Here is a 26104-nt window from a genome sequence, read left to right on the forward strand (position 1 = left end):
CTGACTGTGGGGTTTCACAGGCATTTGTTGAGAGCAGCATTACGGTAAGATTGAGAAACTTTGTATTTCATTCCCAGGACTGAGCTGTGTGGGACACATCCGTCTGCCTCTTTCTGGCAATGTCTTCCCCAGATGCTTTTTTGCCTTTTTTCCTCTCGGTGCTGCCCATGCCTCATCACAGCAGCGCCCACCCCAGAACTTCTCTTCCTTCCCATCATCTCCACAGGTCAGTCCCAATCTGTTCTTCCTTTTCCATCCCGTCTTTGTCAGAGTCGCAGAAATGTCCCAACACTGGAGTGCACCCAACCAGCCTGCAAGCACCCAGACTGCCCCCAGAGTGGGGGCAGAGACCAAGTTAACGTGCAACAGGTTGACATCCAAAGTGAAAACTTGAGCCCTACGAGCTGGCAGGCAGAAGATGCTGAGAAGAGGGTCTGGTAAAAGCAAACACAGAGCAACAACCATGCATTTCAAACTGTTGCTGCCACTAAACATCACAGGAAAGTCATTCATAAACTTTCAAGAATTGTAAGGGTTGCACAGTGCTACATTACTTATATTTTAGAGCTTTCTGCGGAAAAAAACTCTAAGTATCGGAGCATTCTCGTTCACCAGGACAATTCACCAGGGTAAAAACATGAGTGTAATTGTTTCCTGGATTGGGCCCCCCATTTGTCATCTTCTTATCATGACTAATAGAGTCTTAGCTGGGGCTTCCAAAGCTTAATTACATGCAGCTGGGTTGTTGTTTTAGGCTTGTTTCATTGTTTTCTTATTTTTTGTTTCCTTACCATTCTTTACTAATTGGTGAAAAACTTTAATCGGATTGTTAAACTTTATTACAAATAGTACTTTACTGCATTTCTGCCCTCCATCAATAGCTGTTTTTGTATTATCACAGTAACTGTAGTTAAGTTACAGCAATTGTGGTACAGACTAAGAAAATTATACTTCTGTACCTCTATTTAAAAAAGCATGAAAGATGAATTATGTGCTTAAATTAACTCATAGGCGTATCAAGAATATATTTGTAAGTCTCCAACAGCACTTAACTTTGCTTTGGGTCTTATTGTGTATTAACTAAGACATTCTCACCCACTTTCATCCTGTACTGATGGCTAATTTTGTTTTTAAAGAGCTTTATTTAATTGGGGACTGCATTTCATTTCCTCTAAACAGTCAAAAACTGTGAATCTTCAGTGAAAATCATGGTGGTTATTTCTTGTGCAATGCCAGTAGTGCCTGGAACTGCAAATAACCACAAACTTAAGTATTTGGAATTTTTTCTATGACTGTTTGAAAGCTGAGCTGAGAAGAAAAATTGACCAAGACTATACTTTCAAATTCAAGAAATGTGACACTTGTTCAATACATTCCTAGTACCAAATCCATTCTCCTATTAAAAGCAAGAAAACGACTTCACAAAAATCTAATTTGTGTTACAAGTTCAGTTTTTTAAGTTTTTTAAAGATGTCTTGAACTTATCTTTCAAGCCTCAGTCTTCTGGGGGATTTTGCAAAACTGCCATCCTAACGAAGGCACAGAATAAGGGTTGCATTGCACAGATAAACTCTGGAGCCAAATCCCATCCAAATGAATGCACATCTCAGTATCGCCACATCTACAAGGCTGATTTCAACCAGTCCGTCAAGGATACGTTCACACTTAGCTATGCTCACACTTGCATCTAAAGCTGAGCTGTAACTCACAGGCTTTGTAAACCGTTAAATCTTTTTGCCTTTCCCAGGGCACCTCGAACACCCCAAGAGCTGGAGAATAGTGGAAAAAGAGCATCCCAGGTGAGCTCATGCAGTAAGCTCTGCAGAAACCCCTGCAGTTGACAACCCAGGCATAGTAAAAAACAGCCGAAAAACATCTGCGGTTAAGCTGTCTGAGCGGGTGGAATGGCACCTACACCATTAGGAACAGCACAAAAGTCATTTAAAAGCTTGTTGATTACTGTGTCTCAAATAGGATTTGTGCCTCTACTAATATGGATACCAAAACAGCAGTTAACTAACAGCACGTGCTGCTGACAATTTAGCTTCTTACACTGACTAACCAGGCAAGGTGGGTTTGTCACCAGCACCTGGTTTCTGTATTGCAGTAATGCATTTTCAAATGGCTAGAAAAGGTGACCCAAGAATGGCTGTGGCCTCAGGGGTTTGGATTTTGTCGGGACAGCTGATGGAGAAGCAGCAGCTGCATTCAGAGTGGCAGCGGCTCCTTGTACAATGCTACCAGTCCTGTATAAACCTTACGCTTTTAAGAAGAATATTCTAAATGAAAGCCACTGCTTTGGAAATGGGTGGCTGGAAGGACTCCCAGAAAGAGAAAGCGAGAGATACCTGCTCCGTTACAGTCTGCTTCAGGTATCCCAGCTGTTCCAGCACTTTCTCATGCTGAACTGTTACCAAAGCCTTGCAGCACAGATAAACTTCAGAGATAATCACTATTTATTGCAGACTTCTAACCTTTTACTTTAATCTTTTCTACAATACCTGTGCCAATAATTACAGCCTAAGGCAAGCCTTTTTCCCTTATTCTTCCACTTTCAAACAGAGTAATGTTGGTCTTTTTAATCTCTCCTCACATGGAAATCTGTTCTTTCCTTAGGCTGGTAAACTGTAATGGCTCAGATGATACTGCTGTCATTTTTATTTTTTATTTTTAAAGAAAATGATAAAAACTGAATATCAAAGTTTGACCTAGTCCAGCTGCTTCTGCAGTAGGCAGAGCATGATCCCATGGGAGAAGAGCTGGTGCTGAGGGTGCACACCTGGGGCAGGCTTCAACCTCTGACACCAGGCTGGGTGGATTCGGGGGGGGAGGGATGCTTCATTCCTGATCTGAACAAAAACTCTGCTTAGAATAAAATGTTTGGGAGGAAGCTCCCAAATGCAGCACCCATCCAGATTTTTACTGTCATTACTGGCAGGATCCCGTTTCTTAGGCCACTTTGGTATAGCCAGCCTCAAAGGTGGGCAAAATTGGTATCTCACTTTCTGAACTTCCATTTCCCCTTGAGATGACATCCTCCCTCTGAAAACTGGTGCCTCGTCTTTCTAAAGGAATATTCCATGACTTACTGGGTAAGATTCCCCCATCTGCCAGTGCTTTGCTGGGAATAGGGCAGCCCATGGGTGGGCTGTGAGGAGCCACCTTAGGAGGTCCCCCTCCTGTCCTAGCGCACAAACTCTTTCTTCTCCAGCAGCACAGCAGCTTGGGCCGGTGCTTCCACCGCACCACCAGCAGCTTTTGTACACGTAGATGCTACCTCTCTAACATGGAAAACTAATAATAATAAAAAAAAATAGCTAAGCCTAGCTGTAGTCAAGCTTCAGGGCTGACAGATCTCCAACTTTAATCAAGTGCTGGAACATCTGAGGCTCTGCCTGGAGCCCTCTCTTCTGTAGGCTACGATTAGGGGAATCGCTTTCATCTGGCAGTGGGTGGGAGGAAGGCTTCCAGTCCTTGTGGTTCTGGCAGAAAGCCCAAAAACGTGACCCCGAGCACCCCGGCAGCCCAAAACGTTGGGGGTAAACTCAAAGACCCCGCACTTTTCCCTCATAACCCTGCTGTTCAGGGGCCCAACTCGTGCTTTCTGGGCTGCCCTTCCTCACCCTCCCCTCCCCGCCGGGGGAGGCTGCTGGAGGCGAAAGGGGCTCGGCTCCGGCTCCCTCACGGGCTGCGGGTCGGGGGCACCCGAGCCGCGGGTGAGGGAATGGGGCCGGGGCCGGCCTCCGACCCGGGGCAGGGGCGCCACGTCGGGGCCGGTCCCGGCGGGCAGGGCAAGGCGAGGGGAGGCGAGGTGGGGCCGGGCCGAGCGCCCTCCGCAGGAGGAGGAGGAGGAGGAGCCTCCGGCCGAGCCCGGGAACCCGCTCCGAGGATGTCTCCGTCCCACTCCTCCTCCTCCTGCCCCTTTGCCGCGCAGCCCTCAGCCGGGAAGGGCCGCCGCCGCCGCACAGCATGGCGAGCCGCTGCCTGCGCCTGGCCGCCCTGCTCGCCCTGACCGCCTGCCCCGGCCGCGCCTATCAGGGTAGGGAAGGGGGCGGCAGCCGCGGGGACCGGGAGCCCCCTGAGGGGGATGAGGGGGGCTGCCGAGCCGGGGCGATCTGGGACGGCCCCGGGGAGCGACCCTCGCCCGGCTCGGGGGTACTTCGAAGGGGAAGGGGAAGGGGGGGGCGGCTCTGGCACCGCTCGTTGAACCCCCCCCCCCCTCCCCTCCCCGGGTGGAAACCGGCCCGGTGCGCCGGGCTTCTGGTAGTTAAGAAGTCCTGTATTTGTGGTGTTTGGCCTCTGGTCGTTTGCACAGGGTTTAGCGGAGTTTGAAGGGGGGGGGATTTAGGCCCGGTTTTGGCGGGGAAAGAAAATGATCCCGCCGCGCTGCCTGCCCGTGTGGAACGGCCGCGCCTCGGCAGGTCGGGGGGTGCTGACTGGGGACACTGTGCGGGTACAGCCGGGGTTAGCTGGTGTGCAGGCATGGCTTAGCAGGTGTAGGCAGTGAAAATCCGGGGGCAGAGGTATTGGTTCAAATTCAGGTGTGTTACTGGGGGTTGACACCGCAGAGAAGCGATAACCAGGTAAGGAAGGTGTCTGGTGTGATCGCCAGCTGTGCGTGGGGGCAGCCGCTGTTTGTTGCTGGTTCCTACTCTTTGCATCCAGCAGCCATCCCTATGTAAGTGATAGCCCTGTCTGTGTAGGGCCATAAAATGTCCTAGTGGTGGTATTTGTGAGTTGAAGTTAGCTTTTCTTGGGTTTATTGGCATGCAGCAACAGACTTCTTTCCAGCGTGAAAGATGCTGGAACACGCGTTTGTGTTCTTCCTTTACAAAACACTAAGGTATTGGACACATCAGTTGCTAAATCAACAAAGACAACAGAAGTTTCTGTGCTGGCATTTCTGAGGACTGTTGTGCTGCCAAACTCTTTATTTTCTTAGGAAGATGACTGAACGCCTTATTTTGTGGTTCATGTGAATGTTAGTCTTCAATTAGTTTGCAGAGGATGCTAATATCCTGCTCTTCTCTTTCCTCTCAGAAGGCCAAATGTAACTTCTCCCATATCAAAAATACACTTTTTGCATGTAATCTTCAAGCTGACCACACAATAGCCTGCTTGTTTCACCTTTCACTCATTTGAAAGTCCAATTTTCCTATTAAGCTTAGTGATAAAGGCTCCAAACTGTTTAAATCATCAGCAGCTGTATTTGTAAACCCTAATAGTGAGTTAAGGTTTCACATTCCATTTCTTCTCTTTGTTTATTTTGTTAAGAGAAAATGTGATATTCTTTCAAACCTTTATTCTCAACATGAACTCTAGCATTTTCTTTGCACAGCATGACACTGTGTTGGTCTCTAACTGTGCTCATCAGGTGACCGAATGCCTTTAGGTAAATTGAAATAGTTTCTCCAAGTAATTTCAATAGGATGTATGTGTATGTGGCCCCCTTGAATACAGATTATATGTGCGTGTACTGTAATGAACTGTTACTAGGAACTGAATGCTTTTTTTAATTGACAAAGCCAAGGAGCCTATTTTAGAGCCACACAAACTGCTTATTTTTGGTAGCAGATTGTTATTTAAACAGCAGGAGTAATTTAATCAGCTCTTGAATTCATAACTTGATAAAACTGAAGTTTTTATTGTAGAGCGTCTGTGCTCCATAACCCAAAGGCTATGGTGAACGATATACTAAATAAAAGTAATTTAGGTGATATAAACAGAGTTCTGTGATCTGTATTTGATGGTAGGCAGTGAAAAACATTGAGTGATGAGTTAACTCTGTCCTTGGGATTAGGAAGGTGACTGAAAAATACCTGAATTCTTAGTTTCTAATCTTGAAAGATTTCCCTTGGTTCTTTTACATTGTTCTGTTCAAAGCCCATGATGCGCTGGTGAAATTTCTTTCATGGCACTTCTAAGAAAGAAGTCCATTTGCCCTTCAAGAGCGTTCTAGAGGTGCACCTTCTGGAAGTTAAAACAAAGAGATTTGTTTGTTTTTCCCTAGGGAGTAAAGAGAGAAGCTAAAGACCTTTGAGCTCTTGAGTGACTCTTTCCTCATCAGGTTCCTCTTGCCTTCCCCAGAGTTCTTCCTATCTTTTTTTTTTTCTTTTCTGGTTTTCAGAGCTGTGGAAAGCCCAGGTAGATCCTTTTTCTCTTGGGCTCAGGCAGAGCACTGATGACCTTCTGGTAGGGCCGGATGAGAGTACAGCTAAACATATGTATATAGGAAATCACTTGTTCAGTACTACAGGTACATGGAACTGAAATCAAGTGATGTTGCATGGTATAAGACTGTTGTAGTCGTGTCTTTACACTTTTAGTAGACAGTTGTAAGGAAAAGCTAACCTCTGACAAAAATAATGGGAAGCGGTTATGCTGCATTAAAAAAGAAGCTGCGTTTTAGAGGAAGATATTGGTGTGAAGGGATTATGAACCTCAAGAGATGCCATTAAGATCACCTAAGGAATATGTAATACTAGAGAACTGTATTCAAAACCTTTATGATATTTAAATCACTGAAAAACAATATATATGCATAGTATGTTTGTAAACATATATATATGTTTGGATACTTGGTTATATGTTAAATAGGAGCAGACGGATGTCTGTCTGGTTGCAGGAAGGGCAGCTCTTCTCAAAGCTGTAGAGCAAGGGGTGCATCTGTGGGCGAGACTTCTCAGTGCTGCAGCCTTTGAGAGAGAGGCACTCCTTGCCCAGCTGAGCTTATGCTGCAAATAGACAAGGGATTGGAGGAGAAAACTGAAAGAAGTAAATATTTAAGATGGCTTAGAGTCGTATGGCAGGCTTTAAAAAAAAAAAAAAGTCTGGCATTGAAATTAGTGTCTTGATTCCCAATTATAGCTCCTATCCATCAGACTGGGCTGCAGCAGTCAAGAAACTGTCTCCAAGCCCCTAAGCAGCTGGAGTTCTGCATTGCCAAGGGTGGGGCCCGTTGTGTCAGCTGAGGTTTTTCTTGTTGCTTTTTTCATGCAGTTTGCTCTCTGCCCGTTAATCCTAGGTGACAACTTTCGTAGAAGTACGTACAGGACCCACTTGTGTTCTTGGTTCTGTGTGTGCTGGTCCCCTGAAGCCAACTGCACTGATGCTGAGCTCGTGGAGGATGCAGACCTGGGTGTCCTTCAGGCTGTCTGAACCTAAACACAGGACAGAAAGGCACAATCTGCCCTCAAATAGCTTGCAGGCCAAGTCAAAGACAAAAAACATCACATGAATACAAGCAGATAAGTATGTCCTAAGGCACAGCTTTATCCCAAGAGTTGTCCTTTGGACCAGTTGTCTCCTCCTAAATAAGTTCCAGATAGCTGGATGACTGTATGTGAAGAAATAAGCAAGACTCCCAGCCGCAGAGAGACCTAGCAGAAATGACATGTTAAAGTGACCTCGAACACAACAAATGTCCTGTTTATATCCATCAAGAACATTGTCATCGCTTGGTGCTGCATCTCTGCTTTCTCACATAAAGTTGGCCATCTTCATGAGGTACAGTCATTCCCACCGAGAGCTCCTCACACCACCGAGTGTTATCAAAGCACCGTGCATTTCTTTCTGGGTGGTTCTTAAGGGATCGCATCCTCGAGGATGGATGTCAAGGAGATGCAGTAGAGCTCAGAAGCAGTTACTTTTCACCCCTGCCAGCTGCTGGGTGCCGCTTGCTGCTGGTCCTCTGCAGTAGTCGATGCTAGCAGGCATGACACAGGCTTCCTGAGAGACTAGAGTGTATGAACAAAGGGTTTATAAAAACTTGCAATTGAGGTTGCTATCAGTGCAGGTGAGATTCTTGTCTGTGAAAAAGTATAAATGAGCATGTAACGTGAAATGTCTAATACCCAATTCTTAAACAATTTGGTGATGTTGAGATGCATTTCACTGTAGTCCCCTCGCTTCTCCGACAGTTGAAACCAAGAGATGTCAATAAACTGAATTACTGAAATATGCTTATTTTTTCCTCCACTATACAAATAAGAACGGAATTGGTAACAACTGAGTCAAATTTGTGGCTGTTGAAGATGCAAGGAAAAAAATACTTGGCATTCTTTGAATGGGCCACTGGGTTGAAAATTCAAGCTCTTTGACATATAACCTTGTGCAAGTTGCTTAGGCTTGCTTGCTCTTCCTCGCTTTCCCCCTCTGTAAATTAAAATAGCATAAATGTGTACCATTGTGAAGTGATTGGAGATGCCTACGTAAAAAGTCCACTGTGCAGATGCTGCTGTGTACTGATTAACAGTAAGAGAGGAGTTGGCACGGGCACAGGCTTCAGCCCGTGCTTTCAGGTGCCTTGATGCTGTGCCTACAAACTTTGCGTAACTGACTGAAGGCCAGAGAGTGTGTGAAGAGCACCATTTGCATTGATGGCACAAACAGTGAATGAATACAGTCTTCCTGTTTGGTGATTTTTATTTTTGTTGTTGTTTGGTTGTTTTTTTTGACCCCATGCTGGAATTTCGTGTAATTCAGTTACTGCAGGTAGGCCATCTCAGAGGGGTCGCTGAAGTAACCTGGCGGGGAGGCACTTACTTGATTGTTTCATAGCTTATAAGGTGTATAAAAATATTCTACTTAGGTAGTCCTGACTCGTGAGCCTTGTACTGGGCTGCCATATGTGAGGTGAGGGCAGTGCAAGGGTCCCAGGAGCACCTTCATGGGGAGAGGTAAAAAGGTTTTTTTTGCCAACTGGGGTAACAAAGCAGATGTTCTTTGAAATACTTGGCTAATTTTTCTGCTTCTGAAATGTGTTTTTGTTTTTTCTTTCGTTTGCTGCTTCAAGTTATGTCATATGTGAAGTACTTGTGATGTGCTGGGGATAGTTCGTTTCACAAGATCTTCACTTAAATTTTTTTAGTGGGGTAAGTCGAAAGCTCAGCACGCAGAGCATTGCTGGCGGGCCATCAGTTCTCTGCCACTGCTTCTAACTATTAATTATATTTAAAGGAACGCTGTTAAAGCTGTTCAGACTGAAAATTTATGCTGCAATACCTTGAAAGTGGCTCCAAATTAGAGGTTTTAACTTTGATTCTCTTCTTCCCTGTAACCTGAGAGAGCCACTTTAGAGGTCTGCCAGATTTTGACGCAACTTTAACTTGTCCTTTTGCATATCTCTACGTGAAGAGAGAAGGGGGTTTTATATTCCTTCAGAGATGACAATGGAAATAAATTAAATTTACCCAACTTGATAAGTACGGAAAGCTGAGCTTTACCAATGTCTTCTGTTAATTTTCCTGAACAATCTTGACAAAGTTTTGTTGTGCTTGAGGAGGTAAATGGTGTCTTTGCTGTGTACTTAACACACAGAAATGTGAAAGCAGCAGGTATGTGGAGGGTAAAGTTCTAGCAAGTGCAACGTAAGGATGATTAGAAATCCTTCCCCCACCTCCCATTATCTTTAACTTGTGTTTCTTGGAAGCTGCAGGTTTTTTCCTGAGAGAAATGTCTAAAATTACATCTTCCCCTTAAGTTCTGTGAAGATGAAAGGAGAATACGTTTAGCATGGGAGCACTTCAATAGCCTGCTACCAGCATGCTGAAGTGAATCTGTCAAAATATCTTGGTGCTGGACTAGAGTTAAACTTTTCTGTGAAAAGGCTTATTTGAGGAGGAAATGTTGCTTATTGGTTTCTTGTTTGTTCTGGATTCTCTATGTGCTTCATGTCCAGAAGTCTCTAGACTGGCCGGGAAGCTGTTTCCAGGCTTGGATCACCTTCATCACCAACTATACATATATTTTGTGTGCTTTCTTCTCTAGTGCTTAGGAAATGCAACTTTACAAAAGCAGCTGCTTTGTATTCCTTCACAGAAAAACGTCACTTTATAGGGTACTTCTGGGAGTTTTGCCTTCCCTCCAGGAACCACCGTGCGACTGCTTTTGCTGATCGTGGGCTCCTCTCCCCTGCTGCCTGGGCTTCCTTGTACCTGTCCCTGCTGCCCAACTGCTGGGATCTTTGGCAGGATCCCTCATTTGGCCCCTGTTGGTTCAGATGCTACAAGGTAGGGTTTGGAGGCTCCCAGGGGTGTCTGCAGTCCAGGAGAGGTTTCCCAAATTCTCAGCAGGGCCCTCTGATGCATCCTACACCAGCAGTGCCAAACTGCAACGTGTTCTCCTTCACCCCCCCCTGCAACTTGGCACAAAATAAGCAGCAAGGGTGAGATGCGCTTTATTCTCGCAGTGGTGCTGTCCCTTTCAGCAGGCCTTCTGCAGCTCTCCCCTGGGCTGCTTTCGGCTGTGTCCACTCAGCAGCTGGGAAAGCTGCTGCCCCCCTGCAGTGCACAGGGCAAACGAAAGCCTGGGAGATGAAGGCACCCCTGCAGTATTGGATCGCCCAGCCTCTGCCAGCGTGTGCAACTCCAGTGGGGGAAAGTCGGGTGCTTTTGGCAAAGGTTTTAGCCATTTGAGCAGATACCCCTTGTATAGCTTCGTGTGTTGTGCTTTAGTCAATGAGAATGTGCCTTCAGCTGAGGACAGGTAACGTAAGTGTGGTTTAGGCTAGGAGCTGTTGTGAAACCAAGTTTTACCCGATGCGTAGAGCCCAAAAAGAAACAGTGAGAAGGCTTAAAATGATACATGTTCTGGGTTGCTTTTGTGAGATGTCTGCAGGTCGTCACGAGCTATTTTCAAGGGGCAAAAAGCCACAACCGAAACATTCAAGATGCATATCAAAGATTTTTGATTGTATTTTTATTTATTTGAAACTGGTGAGTAAATACCTATACGTGTGTGTAGATCTTTGATTTGTACAATGCTTGAATTGTGACATGCAGCCGTGTCCTTCAGGGAGGCACAGAAGAAACTTCTGCAGCTTTGCAGGAAAACATAGCAGTAAATTTTATGCTATCTTTTGCTTCAGATCTTGCAGTAGACAAAAATATGCATATGTGAAAATACTTCATATATGTAATTTGGATGATTTAGAAGCTTGTGTTATAATGAAAGTTTGTTCTGAAGACTCTGAAATTACTATGTTGCTGTTACAGAAAGAATCCCTTTTTTCAGTCGTGACAAATCTTAAATTTCACCCAGCTCTGTACGGACAGGTTTTCTTACAATTGGAGATGTGATTAAAGACAACTGATTTTAGTCTTCCCTACTTCTTGCCCTCTTCTTCTTTTCAGGAAATGCCATTGCTTTTCAGGGTACTGGATTTAGGCATGCCGTACATCTATACGCTAAGAATAGCAGCATGCTTTGGAAGCAGTCGTGTATTCAGGCTTCTCCAGCAGTGCCTTGTCATGCTGCACGGTTTACCCGAAGCCTGCAGTTAACCAGCGTGGGCTGGCCAAGTGAGTCACTTTGCAAAGTCTTTCCTTCGTGGCTGTCCCATGAGTTTTAACCTAGCAGGGTCTGTGGTCCTTACTGGTGTCCCTCAGAGGTCTTCTGCCAGACTTCCTGACACTGGCTTGCCGGATGGGGTGAGATGCTGCTTCCAACTCCCACACCAAGCTAAAAGTCTCTGCCAATTACACTTTTCTTCAGAGTTTTCAGACAATGCACTTAAAATAATGACTTAATTTGAATCTCCCTGTCTTGAGTCTGTCCATTGTGGCTCTCTATTTATAATGTGTCGCTCATAAGTAAAACAGGCCAAAATTTGCATGCCTCTATCCAGCTATTCTTGAAGATTAAAAACGTGTTGGCTCACAGCCATTCACTGCTCTAAGCTGCCCAGAGACAGATACCAGAAACAATGCACCAGACACTGAGTTATGGTGGCAGGGAACGTTTAAATAAAAAATAATAATAATAAAACAAATAATAAAAAGGTCTTTCCCATATTTTATTTTTTCTGGGAAAGGAGTGGATGTGAGTGCTCCAGAAAGCTATTACTTGCTGAAAGGAGGTATGTTCCTTATTAATGTAGCAAGGAAGAAAAGACACGGCTTGTTGAAGGTGTCTTCTGTGAAGGCATCTGGCTGGTAATGTGCTTCTACTTTGTAGCACTGATTTCTTTTCAAGACATTAAGGGAGCTGGTTAGCCTGTGTCTGCTGGATCCCTTTTATAAATGGTTTATCTGACCAGAGAGCACACTCGGAAGGCTTTGGCTGAAAACCTTCATATAAGGAGCAAGCACTATTATATGTGCCATGCATCATATTAAGTGAAAACATGTGGCTGTGTTTAGTTATGGAACTGCTACAGGAAGCTCCTGCAGCTCTTCAAAACTGGAAAAGTATGACCTGTGCATGACTGCTGTTTGGGGCGTATCCATACGCTCGCCTGACTAGTCTCTCCATCCATCACAACATCTGGATGAGTTTCCTTTTTTCGTAGGTATCAGGAACCACGTTCTGAGTATCTCACTGCTGCTGGACACGCCGTAATTAGACAGGAAATCTGTGTCTGGGAGAACCAGGAGATAACTCTGACTGTGAACATGCTTTGACTTCTTGTTGACATCAAGTGAAGTCATATGATCAAATGCATCAAATTCTGAGCAGTTCTGTAATGAGGGAGGGCAACACCTGCATAAATGCTAGCAGCGCTCTTTGTGTTATCAGCAATACCTTTTTATCCTTTCCACCAGCACACTGAAAGCTTGCAGCAGTTTACTGCCTGAGAACTTGTCAGCAATGTGTCCTGTGGTCTTTTCTGCAATTGTGAATGCCTGAATTCTTTTATTTTTGTTTCTTCTGGTTGATGATTCTGTGTCTGGGACTGAGTGCTGAAACCAAGAATATTAAACAGCATCTGTAGATGACTTCAAGGCATTTCAGACCCCTTAGATACCAGTAATGGCACAGGCTGCACGTTGCTGCCCTGCAAGTTCTTTGGTTTTGCTATTACTCAAAATCATCTTCTTGTAATATTTCTGGCTGCCAGTTTGTTTAGGAAAATCTTAGATGTGTGGCGTTTTCATAAAATGCCTCAGATGTTTTAGCTGTAAAATACATTAAAACCACATACATTGCTTGTGTGCAGTAAAAGACAACTTGCAGCTCATCAGAAAGATAACATGATTGATTTATGGCTGTCTGTTTCCCCTGCTGGAAACGTAAGCCTGTTTGTCAAAATGAATCAGTACAGAGGAATTGAAAATAAGTCTGCCATTTCACGTATAAAATATTTTCATATCTGTAAGCCCCTCACAGTGAAAGCAGCTTTTGATTTATTTGCAGCTGATTAATGTTGTTTCTGAAGTACAGTTCTGGTCTTTCTCTACTCTTTTGGCTGTAACAAAGTTAATTCTTTATTGCATCGAGACAATGAAAAGGAGGGGGACAGGGAACAGAAAGATTCCATATTGCAGTATGTGGCGCAAAATGAATTCATTTATTGCTAATGATTTTGGTGGTGTAAGGGCTGATGCTTCTCAGGGTTCCAGTTCACACAGAGCTGTCTTCTCCAAAATGTTTTGAGTCTGATTTAGGTGAAGGTAAGAGGGACTGACGAACAGCAGAAATGCAGGAAGGGAAGGCATAAATAAGATCTTGTGGCTGTATAAATTTACTCTTGCACAATTTAAATAAACTTCAACTGAAAAACCCAGCACACCAGCACTGTCAGCAAGCTGCAGGCTCTTATCACACCCATCCCAAGCTTTTGTGAGAGCTGATGCAGCAACTTATGTTTTGGGGTATATTTGCTTGAACGGTTCTTTTAAAACCACTCTATTTAATTCTTTTTAGTCACTTTTAGTTTCCTCTGTGGAAGGAGCTGTGAGGAGTCAAAGCCGTCACAGTGTGTGAGTGAGCAGGGGAGGAGGAAGGCTTGGCAGGCTCCACTGTACAGCAGTTTGCAAGTTCATACAGGATTGCATCTCTTCCAGGCCCTTAGTTCTCAACTGTCTGCCGTCAGCATACTTCAGCCCCATAACAGGCTCCTGCAAACCACTGAAGACCAGAGCGTGTTTTAAATCGGGGGCTGGCTGCTGGATTGGTCCTACTCATGCTTCTTGCTGGGGCAGCGGGTTGTCCAGGGGTGGTTGAAACCAAACCCCAATGTTACTACTTTTCCCCAGGATATGTGTTCTTCCCACAGAGCTGGCTGGGTTAGGGATTTGGTGAACCGGGGTGTTTTACTGTCAGACCTTGTTTGAGGCTGCCCATTTGTCTGGTTTCACGTTGGCAGATGTTGGCGTGTCGCAGGCTGCTATTGAGCTGGCTTCTTTGCAAGGAGGGGATGCCGAGGAGCCCTCTGCTGCTGAGGGGCAGAGTGGTGAGGGGCAAAGGAGTGAAAAAGCAGCAGGACACAGCTTGTGTGACCCCTGGCCTTCTGCCAGGACTGTGTGCTTGGTGCCGCGTCCCATTTTCACGTGTGTAAAAAGGCCGGTACAGGACTTCGTTCTGTGAAATTTCATGTTTGGTTGAGCTGGATAGAAGACTGTAGAATGTGTGTGTGTGTGTATATATATATAAAAAAAAAAAGGGAAAGGTATTTTGGATTTCTCATTTCTGCATAGCAGAGTGTAGGGCTAGGGCCATCCTGGCACAACGAGGGCCAGCAGCGGGGCAGAGGCCTTGCCGAGCGGCCCTGTTCCACCATGGCCAGGCTGTGAGCAGAGCCAGGCCGCGGTGGTGACTGGGGCCCACTGGGACCCTGGGGCTGTGGGGACATGGGGACAGGGCAGCTCCCAGTCAGAGCTGGGGGACCTGGCGGGGTTGGAGGCAGGTGTGGGTGCTATGGGAAGCCGTACGTGTCTCTCATGTTTGACCTCCGGCTGGATTTTGGGTTAAGTTCCACCTTATTTAGGGTTTATTAGTTCCTGGTAATGATTTAGATGATGGTCGCACTTTTCTGTGAGATTTTTTACTAGCTTGGTACTTTTTTTGTGGATTTTCTTTTTGTCCAGAGTGTTTGACGTGGCACCTGTATCTCGGGCCTGTGTAATAAATGTGCAGTTTGTCCATCAACCTTTAAGAGCATGCCCTGAAATCTCACGACGAAGTCTTTCAGGCTTTGACACTTCCGTGAGGAGGAAACCTAGTGAGAAGTGTGATTGGGGCCCCTACACTGTCTTTAAAAGGCAAAAAGACTGATCTTTGCTGTATGCCCATTTTATTAGGTAACAAAATATTTTGATGCTCAGAAAAGACATGTAACTGGTGTGACTAGAATGCAAACAAACCCATAAATCTGTTATTTAAAAATGTCTCACTTTCTATGAGTTTGGCTTGTTAAGAGCCTTTCGTTTCTGTCTTCAGGATGTTTATAGAACTTGAGCAGTTTTTCTGAAATAAACTGCCTCTGTTGGCAGCTAAAATTGGTAGAACTAGCTGTTAAATCCCAGAATGGTTTGGGTTGGAAGGGACATTAAAAAGATCTAATTCCAACCCCCTGCCATGGGTAGGGACACCTCCCACTACACCAGGTTGATCAAAGCTCCAGGACTATAAAAGGGACTATATCCTAATGAAGGATTTGAAGGACTATATCCTAATGAAGTGAAGTGAACCCTGATCTTGGTAATTTGAAGTTGGTCGTTCCTCCTAGACGTTGTTCATCAGCAGTAGACGTCAGCCTTTCCTTAACAAAAGGTTGCCCTGTGAGTTCATATTTTTCTGATTAACCCCATTGCTTCCCAGCAAGAGCTGCCCTGATGTCAGGAGGCTGAGCTGGACTTCCCACTCTGTGCTGTGGTGGTGTTTCCAGATGTCCCTCACAGAAGACCTGGTAGTCCTAGCTGTGTCTGAAGAGGAAGCGAGCAGGACCGCTCCTTCTGGTGTCTCCTTCTCCAGGTTGCTGGCTGAGCTGTGCTGGGTGGCTCTGGTGAAGACGGGACATGGTTACCAATGGAGGATGAGAAGTCCACAGCATCTACTGCAAGGACTGAGAAAAAAATATATTTCCATTCTGTCCTCAAGCTCATACCTTTTGAAAAAAAAATATGGATTGGCTTTGTACGTATTTCTCTTCTCTATAAAAAACTTTTTTTTGGAGTCCATCTGTAGCTGCTCTGGCCACCTCTGCTGTTTCTGGTAGTCACAGTGAATTTTCACTGCCCTTTTCTGTCTCCTCAAGGAGTAGGGTGTAAATTCTGGAAAACTGGCTTTGGTGCATTGAGGTGATTGATTTAAGTGGTTATATTGGTATTGCCAGGTTTCTCTTTGCCCTAAACCAGTAACTAGGGTTCCAAAGATTGAGGACATTTATGTTGATTTCGTATTTATTTTCTAGTTTGGGGCATTTGAGGATGCAGGTTTTCTAAGCATTGTTTTTGGCAGCAAAGCTGTATTTTTATTTATTTATATACTTTTAAATCTAAAGCTAATGCTTCTCATAAGTCATGTAATTTCAGGTATAGTTTAAAAGAATCACCAAATGATCAAAGTCTATTGTATCAAAAGCCAGCAATACAATACAGTTGTTTTTTGTTTGTTTGTTTTTGTAATACTCCTGCAACTTCTGTGATATGCATGTGTCATTAGTGAAGCTGAGATTTCAGAGTCAATATCCTCACAAATGACCTTGGTGACCGCTTTCAGAAGGAAACTTGTTTATTCTCGTGTTCTAAATGTGAGAACTTGGAGAATATTCTTTCAGTTGGGACTTCCCACTGGAAGGAGTATTAATGAAAAAGGAGTGAAGATTTGGAGAGCATCCCAAATGTTCCTTTAAAATCTGCATTATTTTATGCTGGCTGTAGCAAACTCCTTTGAGTCTCCCTGAGAATGTAATTAGCATTCATTCATTTAAGCAAAATGAGCAAGCCAGTTCTCATCGGTTGCTTTATACACCTTCTGTGCTTTTGGCTGTGAACTCCGTGTTAAATATTGTTTGCTTTGAAGCTGTTTTTAATACAAGTCTTCAGACATGAATTAAATTCCTACCTCCTGAGTCTCGACAGCAGTTGTTTCCTTTTCAATTGATTAGTTTGCTATTTAATTTTAAGCTCCTCTCTACCTGATTTTTTTTCCTTTTAAAGTTCCACCTGTTTTTCCATCTTGTTTCCCGAGTTTTTGACCTGCTGCCATACATGGCTCTCAGTTGTTCCTTCAGCTCTTCCTCCCCAGTGTGATGCCGTTGTTTTTGTTTTGTTTTGTTTCCTTTCATGCTACCCTTGCAAAGCACTGGCAAAGTGTGAGTAGTCGTGGACTCCTTAGAAGTCTATTTTTCTTCCACGGGGTCCTCTGCTATTAATACCAATAGATCTCCATGCTTTCATCTGTTCACGGGGTTTTTGCAGGTGCCATGGATTAAATAGCAAACTTTCTAGAGCATGGGCGCTTGGGCTTTGTGTAAAAAAAAAAAAAAGAAAAAAAAAGTGTATGCTTCCAGTTTCTCAGAAGAAGTTGCTCACACGGAATTGGGACTTAAAGTACACTGTGACAGGCTTCTGGACTACCATTGTATTTATGCATGAAAAGGGAGAAAATGCAAGCTAAATTGGGAAGATGTCCTGCTTGAGCCAGTTAAGGATAATGATCCACAACAGTTACACATTGGATCGTTACATTACAGATCTTTACATCACGTGGGATCTTTACATCTTACATTACTAAGTATATATTACAAAATATATATATATATGGTGTACATATATGTTGCTTTTTGTAAGTGGTGACTTGAGCAGAGAAGGTAAGGAAAAGTAGTGTAGGGGAGAAATCCTCAAGGGAGCTCACTGCCAGCATGGAGTATACAGTAGCTCTGTGTTGCTTCAGACACTGTGACTGTGCTTATTAAGGCATAAGGTGAGATCACAGTCAGTAACTTCAGTCATTAAATGTATGTTTTCCCCCCTCCCCTCCTCCTGTTTTCTAGGATCTTGATAGAGGGTTTCCTGTGGAGTACAGATAGCTCCTGATGCTAGCTTTCAAATGTTGAAGTAATGTTGGATACTTAAAACTGGGATATTTTTTTTTCTAGGGAGCCTTTCCTTTAGTCTCCTTATAAAATCTGAAAAATGTTTGTAAAATGGCAGAGCTTCAGAAATAACACATGAATTGGGGATAGAGAGAAGGCAGGAAAGTAGTATACCTGGTGCTATACTATTAAAAGTTAGATATTGAGATGTGCCAGTTTCCACTGTCTGCATTTAAAATAATGAAGAAAAATAAAAGAAAAAGTATTTTCTTCCATCTGTCACCAATTCAGAATAGATCAGGGTTAGTTTTCAATCTCTTCCTTTGGAAAGTTATCCTAAAGTCCCTTGGAACTTGTCATTAAGGAGATTTTCAGCTTAAATGTGCTTTGTTTAATTAGCTAGTTACTGTCAGTTATGCCTTTTTATTTATTTATTTATTTATGATTTGTTGTAAACTCTATTATAGGAGAAAAGCCAAAAAACAAACAACAGAAAAGCCCCAAACACCCAATTCTCTGCTCAGTGCAGAAGGCGGCATGGCCTGTGAGCCCTTTGTGCCGCAGGGGTTTGTGCCATGGTTTGTCCTCAGGACCTGCTGTCCCGCTGGAGATGTGCTCTGCCATCGGGGATGGGGACCACTGTCGTAACAAATCGTGTTCCTCTCAGCAAGTTTTCGTCCCAAAGGCCACTCTAGTCCTTCGCCCTTTCGAGCAGCCTGGAGGCAAACTGGTCCTTGGGGCCATTTTCTGAGGGTGGCTGTTGGCTGGAGTACACAGTTCATCCCATGTCCTGGTGGGCTCCAGCCATCACAGCTCTTGGAAACCTCTGATGAGACCAGGTGTGTACAGCTGAGCGACGCTGCCAACACACCTTTGTAGCTTTGTTTCAGGGAGGTGAAAGCTCTTGAGGGCCCTGCCAGTTCTCGTGACTGCATTTACAGGTCCCTGTGATTTTTAGGATGTGTAAATAAGATCTGTCAGCAGAAGGCCTTTGAAAATAGAGTGCTTCCGGGCATGGGTTATGCGTGTCCGTATGCTGTACCAGTCTCCAGAGTCCTGGCAGAAGAGGAGCAGTGGCTAGCAGGACGCAGGTGGGAAGTTCTCTGGTCAGGCTACGAAACCTCTGTGGAGAAAAGGGCCGCAGGCGTGTAAGGGGTATGTAAGTGCTGTGAGAAACTAGTGTGGAAAACCGAGGGCAGGTGGAGACATGCTGCAGGGTTATAAAGCAGCTGGAATTTCCTTGATTGCTGGGAACTTTGTGCTTAGATGAGGTTATTGTAATCTGTTTGAACAGCACTGAAGCTGTGAAAGATTGAGATGAGCGGGTGCCCGCCGGGATGGGGCAGATCCGGGCTGAGCTGTGGACAAGTGTTCCTGATGGCTGATGCTGTGTGAGAGCAGCAAAGAAACAATCAAAGCTTGTGGATGTCTGGACCACGGGCAACATACAGACAGACTTCGCAGAGCCTCCTGTCTTAGTTTGTCAGATGGTGTGTATTTTTCTGTATCGAGAGCTGTCTATACATTTTCAATGCACAGCCCTCTAACTGCTGTCAATTACTGCTTTCCTGGTATGTTTACACTCTGGCTTACACTTACATACGGAGCGTATGTGCTCAGAATAGCAAGTATATTATTACATAGCATGAATCTATGGTAGTTGTGTTTACACAGATGTAGTGCAGTGTGTTTACTCTATGTAAAGAAGTTAAAGAATATGCATTCTATTCACCTAAACTGATTTATGTTTCAGTGTTTGTGCCATATTTTTCTCCTCTTTGGAAGCAGTCTGTGGTATTGTGACCATCCCTGATCATGAGAAGAGCCTTAATTATTTTTTTTTAACCATTATTTATTGAAGAGGTCCTTAAGCAAAAATCAAACTTGAAGTTCCTCACAGCCTGAACAAAGGGAATATTTTTCTCCAACCTCTCTCTGTTGGCCTCCTGCTGGCATAATATGCTGCCATTCTAAATATTCAAGGATGTCTTTTGTTCCTTTGTCCTTTTGGGGTTTTTATTTTGTTTCGCTGGATTTCCAGTTTCTAGTAAGCTCATCATCAGATGCAGCCTTTTAAAAGGGAAGGGCATATGCTCTTGGGCCTTCTCCTGACAGCTTAAGAAAAATCATGGAAACCAACTTCTTCCTCTTTCTCTGCACCTAGTTATTCAAATGTTTAATTTGGCAATGAGTCAATGAAAAAAAACTAACTGGCCAATCTGAAAATCAGCATTTCATGAGAGCGCTGTTCATGTGTGTAATGTTCTGATTTTTCTCTGTGAGCCAGGCTGCCACCCTGACCTCCATCGCCCGTCTGCTTGATGAATCATTGTGGTACCTTCTGGGATGTGCTGCTCGGCAGTCAGGGGAGCGTGGACCATGTGGGAAATGGAGAGCAACACAGGAGACGGGTGGTATTTCTCTTGAAGACGTACCAACGTCAGCTCCCAAGTATATCTTTATTAGCTTGTTTAGCTTTTTTTTTAATTAAACAGAAATGAACACTTTATTTCAATAGCAAAGGCCTTTCAGCCATGTTTCTCCTTTTCATCTAGATTTTTCTTAAATGAATTTTCTGTTGAAAAACAGCTATATGTATGAACATATATTTTGCAACTCTGCGATTGTATTTTAAGCAAAATGTGATGAAGTCGTCTCTTCCCATTGAGTCATTTGAAATCTCACAGGAGCATACAGTGCAAAGCATACGTCAGGATTCTGGAAATCCCTCATTTGTTCCTGTTGAATATAAGGACACAATTGTAGTGAAGGATATTCACAGGTTTTTTTGGTTTTGTATTTTCTGCTTCAACCATATAGTATTTAAACAGTTACCCAAGGCCTTTGGACATTTTATATGTATGTTATAAGCAGTATGCACTCCTCATCCTGGCACTAAACCTGTGATTATAGTAAAAGCAGATATATTATCAGGGAGCACTGACGTCCCTGCACTGCATGCATGTGTTGGCAAGGGCATTCGTAGCCTCTCGTGAAGTCTGCCAGCCTTTCTCTCGACCGCCGCGTTGTTAAGGGACTTCTGCCAGGGTTGGCTCGGAGCCACCTGCACAACTTCCACTTCTATTGCCAGTCTGGAAGGGAAGAGAAAAATAACACAAACCAGTGGCGGAAAGCGTTCTGCTTTGGGTTTACTGTATCTAAGATGTCTACGTATGTGCACAAAAGGGAGCAAAGTGAAATTGTTATTTTGCAGAGCGTTCCTCGATCAGCACTAACTTCTGTGTCCTTGCCATTTCCATCCTGCTGCTGACTTTTGGGAGAGTAAAGAGCATGGGCAGGGCTTGCCTAGTTCTGGGTATGTGATTTCCTTGAAATAAACGAGACCTTATGCCAGTATTAATTGTTTTCCTTCTCACTCAGTATTTGGCAGCACATGAGAAGAGTCTGTTTTGTAAGCTGAAGGGTGTACAGTGATGGTTTTCTCAACATGTGTAACTAACCTCCTCTGCAACACCTACATTGCTTGGTGGCAGCTGCGGTTTCCTCATAGTCACATTAGGTCACAGAAGGAAGGCAAGGAAAGAGGGAAGAGATTGTCTTCGGGGACAAGAACCTGTGCCTGCGTTTTCCTAATCGGATTCGTGATTTCTGAGTAATTGGGTGGTTTTATTCCACAAAGCATAAGCTACTGCTGGCACGCAAACTTCAGGCCTCTCTGACCTCTTTTGAACTTGCTAATTATGAAGCTTTCTGTTCTGCGTTTGGATTGTGCTTTAATTACGACAACTTTGAAAGAGCTGTACTTCGATGGGATCGCATAGGAGGCATCTCTCTTGAAGCAAGTTAAAACCTGTGCTTTAAAGCAAGCTATTTGCATCTTAATCAATGCTGAGGTGTGGTGAATTAATGTACGTATAGTCCTGAGGGGATCTTCCTGGTATAGGATTACCTTCTGCGCCTGAAAGAGTTTACACCTGCAAGAAATAGAAGCTAAACAGCGGCGTGTGGCTTATGAGTGTGCACGGAAGCTCAAATCTGAGCTATCCACGTGCGTATTTCCGTGCATACAGGCAGGGAGACTTCTAGACATCACTGGCAGTTAATCATCTGGGCTTACAAAGCTGCGTAGATGTTTATTGAAAAACCTGGTAACTTGGTCTGAATAAGTCAGCTGGATTTGCTTGCAGGAATATGCTGTGGTTCTCAGGTCAGCACAGCTCTTGCTGAATGTCAGGTTTCTGTGTTTTAACTCGCTTCCCCCTGCGTTGCAAAGACACTTGGGACTATTGATTGAGTTAAGCAGGAGGCTGAAAGGTGGCATGGCCAAGTGGGAACATCCTTCGAGGAAAGAAGAGGCAAGTGTTGTCTTTTGAGTTACTGTGCATCTTGGAGGCTGCTTAATGCAATCAGTCGCCATTAAATTCTCTCTGTTTAAATGTGTTCATTTATACAGGTTGCTTTTGGCTGGCTCTCGTGCTCCTATTTGCTCTCCTTTGAGTTCTGTAACAAAATAAGTCTTACATTTGTTGTGGTTTTTATGCCTTACAGACCGGATGCAACCAAACAATTGAGTGTGCAGTCAGCTTTTAAACCAATACTGAAATCCCACCGAAGCCAATGACATTTAAGCATGAGTCTTGCAAAAGTGAGGTGTAACATTCAACCAGTAAAGGATGAGATCAAAAACCTGGCTTTCTAGCTTTGCTACTATCATAAAATGAGTGCAGGTATTTTTACACCCAAAGTAAAGCTCTCAAATATGAAGGTCGTGACCATTTTCAGTGCCCTTTCTGGCTCCTGATGGACGTCTTCCAGACTTCAGAGGTCTTACCGTGACCCAGCCCTGCCTCGCTGCAGCAAGCTCTGTAGTCTGCTGCACATAAAGCTAAGGTTTTGTTGTTTTAATCAGATATTTGATGTGGCTTTAAAACTCGGAGGCAAAATGTTGGAGGAACTAAATGCAGATGGCATGAACTTACTGGTGGAAACTCATTATCTGCATTTTACGTGTTTAAACTCATCAGTTGCTTGAATGTAGAAGGAATTCCCAACTACTGAGCTCTGTTTCGAAGGATAGAGAGCATATGGGAATGAGCTTTTTCTTTCCTCTCAGTACCAGGAATAACTGGTGTCTGTAGACCATACAAGATGCTATCTAGGTTCATTTAACTTGCTTCGTTTCTCTGTGTGCAACCCAACGACATTACAACTGACCTTTTTTTTCCCCCCACACTTTGTTTTTTATTGTTATTTTTTCTCTCTGAGATTTGCCATACAGCTGACGCTGGAAATTGGCCTTAGCACTGTATTTTTAGGGCTGTGTTCTTTTTTTTTTTTTTTTTTTTACATTTCCCAGCAATGTTCCAAAAATTGGAAATGTACTTATCTTCTCTGAAATACATAGTTAAGTAAATTGGTGCTATGTTTAAGACTTCAAGCTTCAATAGAAACACAAAGCTGCAACTGGCACGTTGACTTTAGCTGCTGATTTTTACAACACAAGTTGCAATTTTAGGTAATCTTGTAAACCCTGAGCAAAAGAGCATGAGAAAGGGGATGGGGGTGGGGGGGAAAAAGCTTTAGAAATTCCATGGTGGAAAGTGACAAAATAGTGTTGCCTGAAAGCATCAGAGCTCTTATTAATCTGCATCTGTAAGTGCATTAGATGCAAAACTTTTCAGTTTGCCTGGTGCGCTAAACAAGGGAGGAGAACAGAACTGTCCAGAATAAAGCCCTGTCTGCAGTCAAAGTGCAGTGACCTCTTCTACTTCAGTGCCTGAACTCGTACTGTCTCAGGGTAGTAAACTGTAAAAAGTTTCTGACTGGTTTCACAAGGGACGCTGTTGTGGTCTGTAGCTTATTTTCAGTTGATCTAGGACAAGAAGAGTTAAGAAGTTTGTTAGCCACGGAAAATTTGTTTTCCCATGACTAATCTGCCTCTTGCAGCCCACATTCCTTCCTTTTCTCAATTATACAGGATTTGTAACACAATAGCACATTAAATGCTGTTCATGTACGCACCTGCCTATGCAGTGTATGCCTTGAGATTAATTTCTGGTCACCTCAATCTGCCAGCAGACGCGCATGGGTGAATATTTGTCAAAGGGAGATCATTCCTTTTCGCATCCCTGAATTGCCCATCACTTGTATAGCCAGTGGCGTCAAAGAGTGGAAGCACAAGTCCCTTTGCCCATGCAGGTGATCCCAGTGACCTTGGTGACGGTCTTCTTTTTAATAACTGTACTAACATTTATGTGGAGCTGAAGACTTTCATGTTCTGGTTATCACTTACTGGTACTTTTTTGTTTTTGTTTTTAAGAAACCAAAATGATATTGCTTTCTCTCTTTGTGCGTTTTGATTATTTTAAACGTCGCCTTGCTTTCAAGGCTTTGGGCAACCTGATCTAGTAGCAGGCATCTCTGCCTATGGCAAGGGGGTTGGAAGTAGATGATCGTTAAGGTCCCCTCTAACCCAAGCCATTCTATGATTCTGTGATTGCTGCTTGTCAGAATTAAATGATCCAGTGAGTAAATGCCTGACTTCAGCTTAGATAATCATAGAATCATTCAGGTTGGAAAAGACCTCTAAGATCATCCAGTCCAACCTTTAAACGGACTGAAGTCCACTGCTAAACCATGCTATGAAGTTCTACATCGACACATTTCTTGAAGACCCTCAGGGATGGTGGTGACTCAACCACTTCCCTCGGCAGCCTGTTCCAATGCTGCAGAACCTTTTCAGTAAAGAAATTCCTCCTAATATCCAACCGAAAGGTCCCCTGGTGCAAGTTGAGGTCATTTCCCTTCATCTTATCACTTGGTGCTTTGGAGAAGAGCCCAATCTCCACTTCACTATGAGGTAATTGTAAGGTACAGTGAGGTATCCCCTGAGCCTTCTCTTCTCCAGCCTAAACAACCCCAGCTCCCTCAGGTGCTCTTCATAAGACTTGTGCTCTAGACCCTTCACCAGCTTCGTTGTCCTTCTTCGGACACCCTCCAGCACCTCAATGTCCTTCTTGTAGTGAGGGGCCCAAAACTGAATGTAGTATTCAAGGTGTAAATTCTAGTGAGGCTCACCTGAGCCAAGTACAGAGGGACAATCTCTTCCCTGGTCCTGCTGGCCACACGATTTCTGATACAAGCCAGGGTGCTGTTGGCCTCTTGGCCACCTGAGCACACTGCTGGCTCATGTTCAGCTGGCTATCCACCAATACCCTTAGGTCCCTTTCTGCTGGGCAGCTTCCAGCCACTCTCCCCCCGGCATCTAGCATTGTATGGGGTTGTTGTGCCCCAAGTGCAGGACATGGCACTTAGCCTTGTTAGCCTTGAGAAGGTGTGAAGTTTGTTGTAGGATCAAGATGGCTAAGCAATTCATGATAACTCTTACAGTTCTGGAGAACTTTGAGGTGGTAGGGCAGAATGAAAAGCTTGTTTTCATGCTATGGATTAATACTGTGTAATATCTGAAAGGTGTTTTTGTGCAAGCTACCTACCCGTTAGAGGGGTTTTGCCTTTCATGGGCTGAAGTGATGTGCCTAAGATTTAGGATCTTGTTTTCTGGAATAACTTTCTATCCGCTTAGGGGTCTGTGTTGCACAGAGGAGTAATGTACTTAAGAAGTTGTTGAGCAAAACTGAGGAACAGCAGGAATCTTCTTAAAACTTCCTCTGCTGTTTGACAGCATTTGTCTTCCTTCTCTGGCAACTTGGCTGTTGTTCTTAGCTGTCAGTCTAGGTACTCCCATCTCAAAGCTTTTGCAGCCTTATCAATAGGGAAGGGGGAGGGTGATCACATCTAAGAAATATAGCAAGTGTTTTTCTCAATGCATGCTTGGCTGACTGTATTTAATTCATACTTCTTGTATTGTTTGCAGTTGTGGAGCTGACACTGGAATCTGTGCTAATTCACAAGTGCAGCTGTATGCTCTGCTTCCCTCCATTTATTTTCCAGAGGACCAAGGTCCCAGGCCAGGAGAGCAAATGCTGGGCTGGCTGTAAGCACGGAAATAAGAGCCATCATCAGAAAGCTGCCTTCACAGGGTCTAGACTGTGGTACAAAAGCAACAAAATACTTTGTCAGGTGACTGACATCGAATGTCAATGTCCGCAAACAATTTTGAGTGGATTTAGGGTCAAACAAGCGGCCTCCCTGAGGCTGGTGAGGCCACTTAAGGAGATACTTAAAAGTTTTGTTGGAGGAGAATTGGTGAAGCCTTGACAGCTGACATCTGTAGCACACTTGAAGGAGATTTGGCAAGCGCAAAAAAGGCAACGTTGCTCTTGAAATGTTCTGGTTCACGTTCAGTGCAATGAGTAACTACTGTATGTCTGAGCGTCTCATTAGGTTGCCAGTTTGAGCACTAAATGTAAATACTTGGAGAAAGAT

General features: G+C 44.1%; 1 protein-coding gene across 2 annotated transcripts in view; it reads left to right on the top strand.

Annotated features, from left to right (window-relative positions):
• Positions 1-3850: 3850 nt before the first annotated feature.
• The window catches only part of SRPX (sushi repeat containing protein X-linked), a 46467-nt gene continuing 24213 nt past the window's right edge, over positions 3851-26104 (top strand). For both annotated transcript variants that reach the window (XM_040530691.1, XM_040530697.1), the window contains exon 1: positions 3851-4039. In XM_040530691.1, the coding sequence (XP_040386625.1) occupies positions 3970-4039 (70 nt within the window). In that variant the 5' untranslated portion in view covers positions 3851-3969. The remainder of the gene's footprint in view (positions 4040-26104) is intronic.

This window comes from Cygnus olor, chromosome 1, assembly GCF_009769625.2.
Source record: "Cygnus olor isolate bCygOlo1 chromosome 1, bCygOlo1.pri.v2, whole genome shotgun sequence".
NCBI lineage: Eukaryota > Metazoa > Chordata > Aves > Anseriformes > Anatidae > Cygnus > Cygnus olor.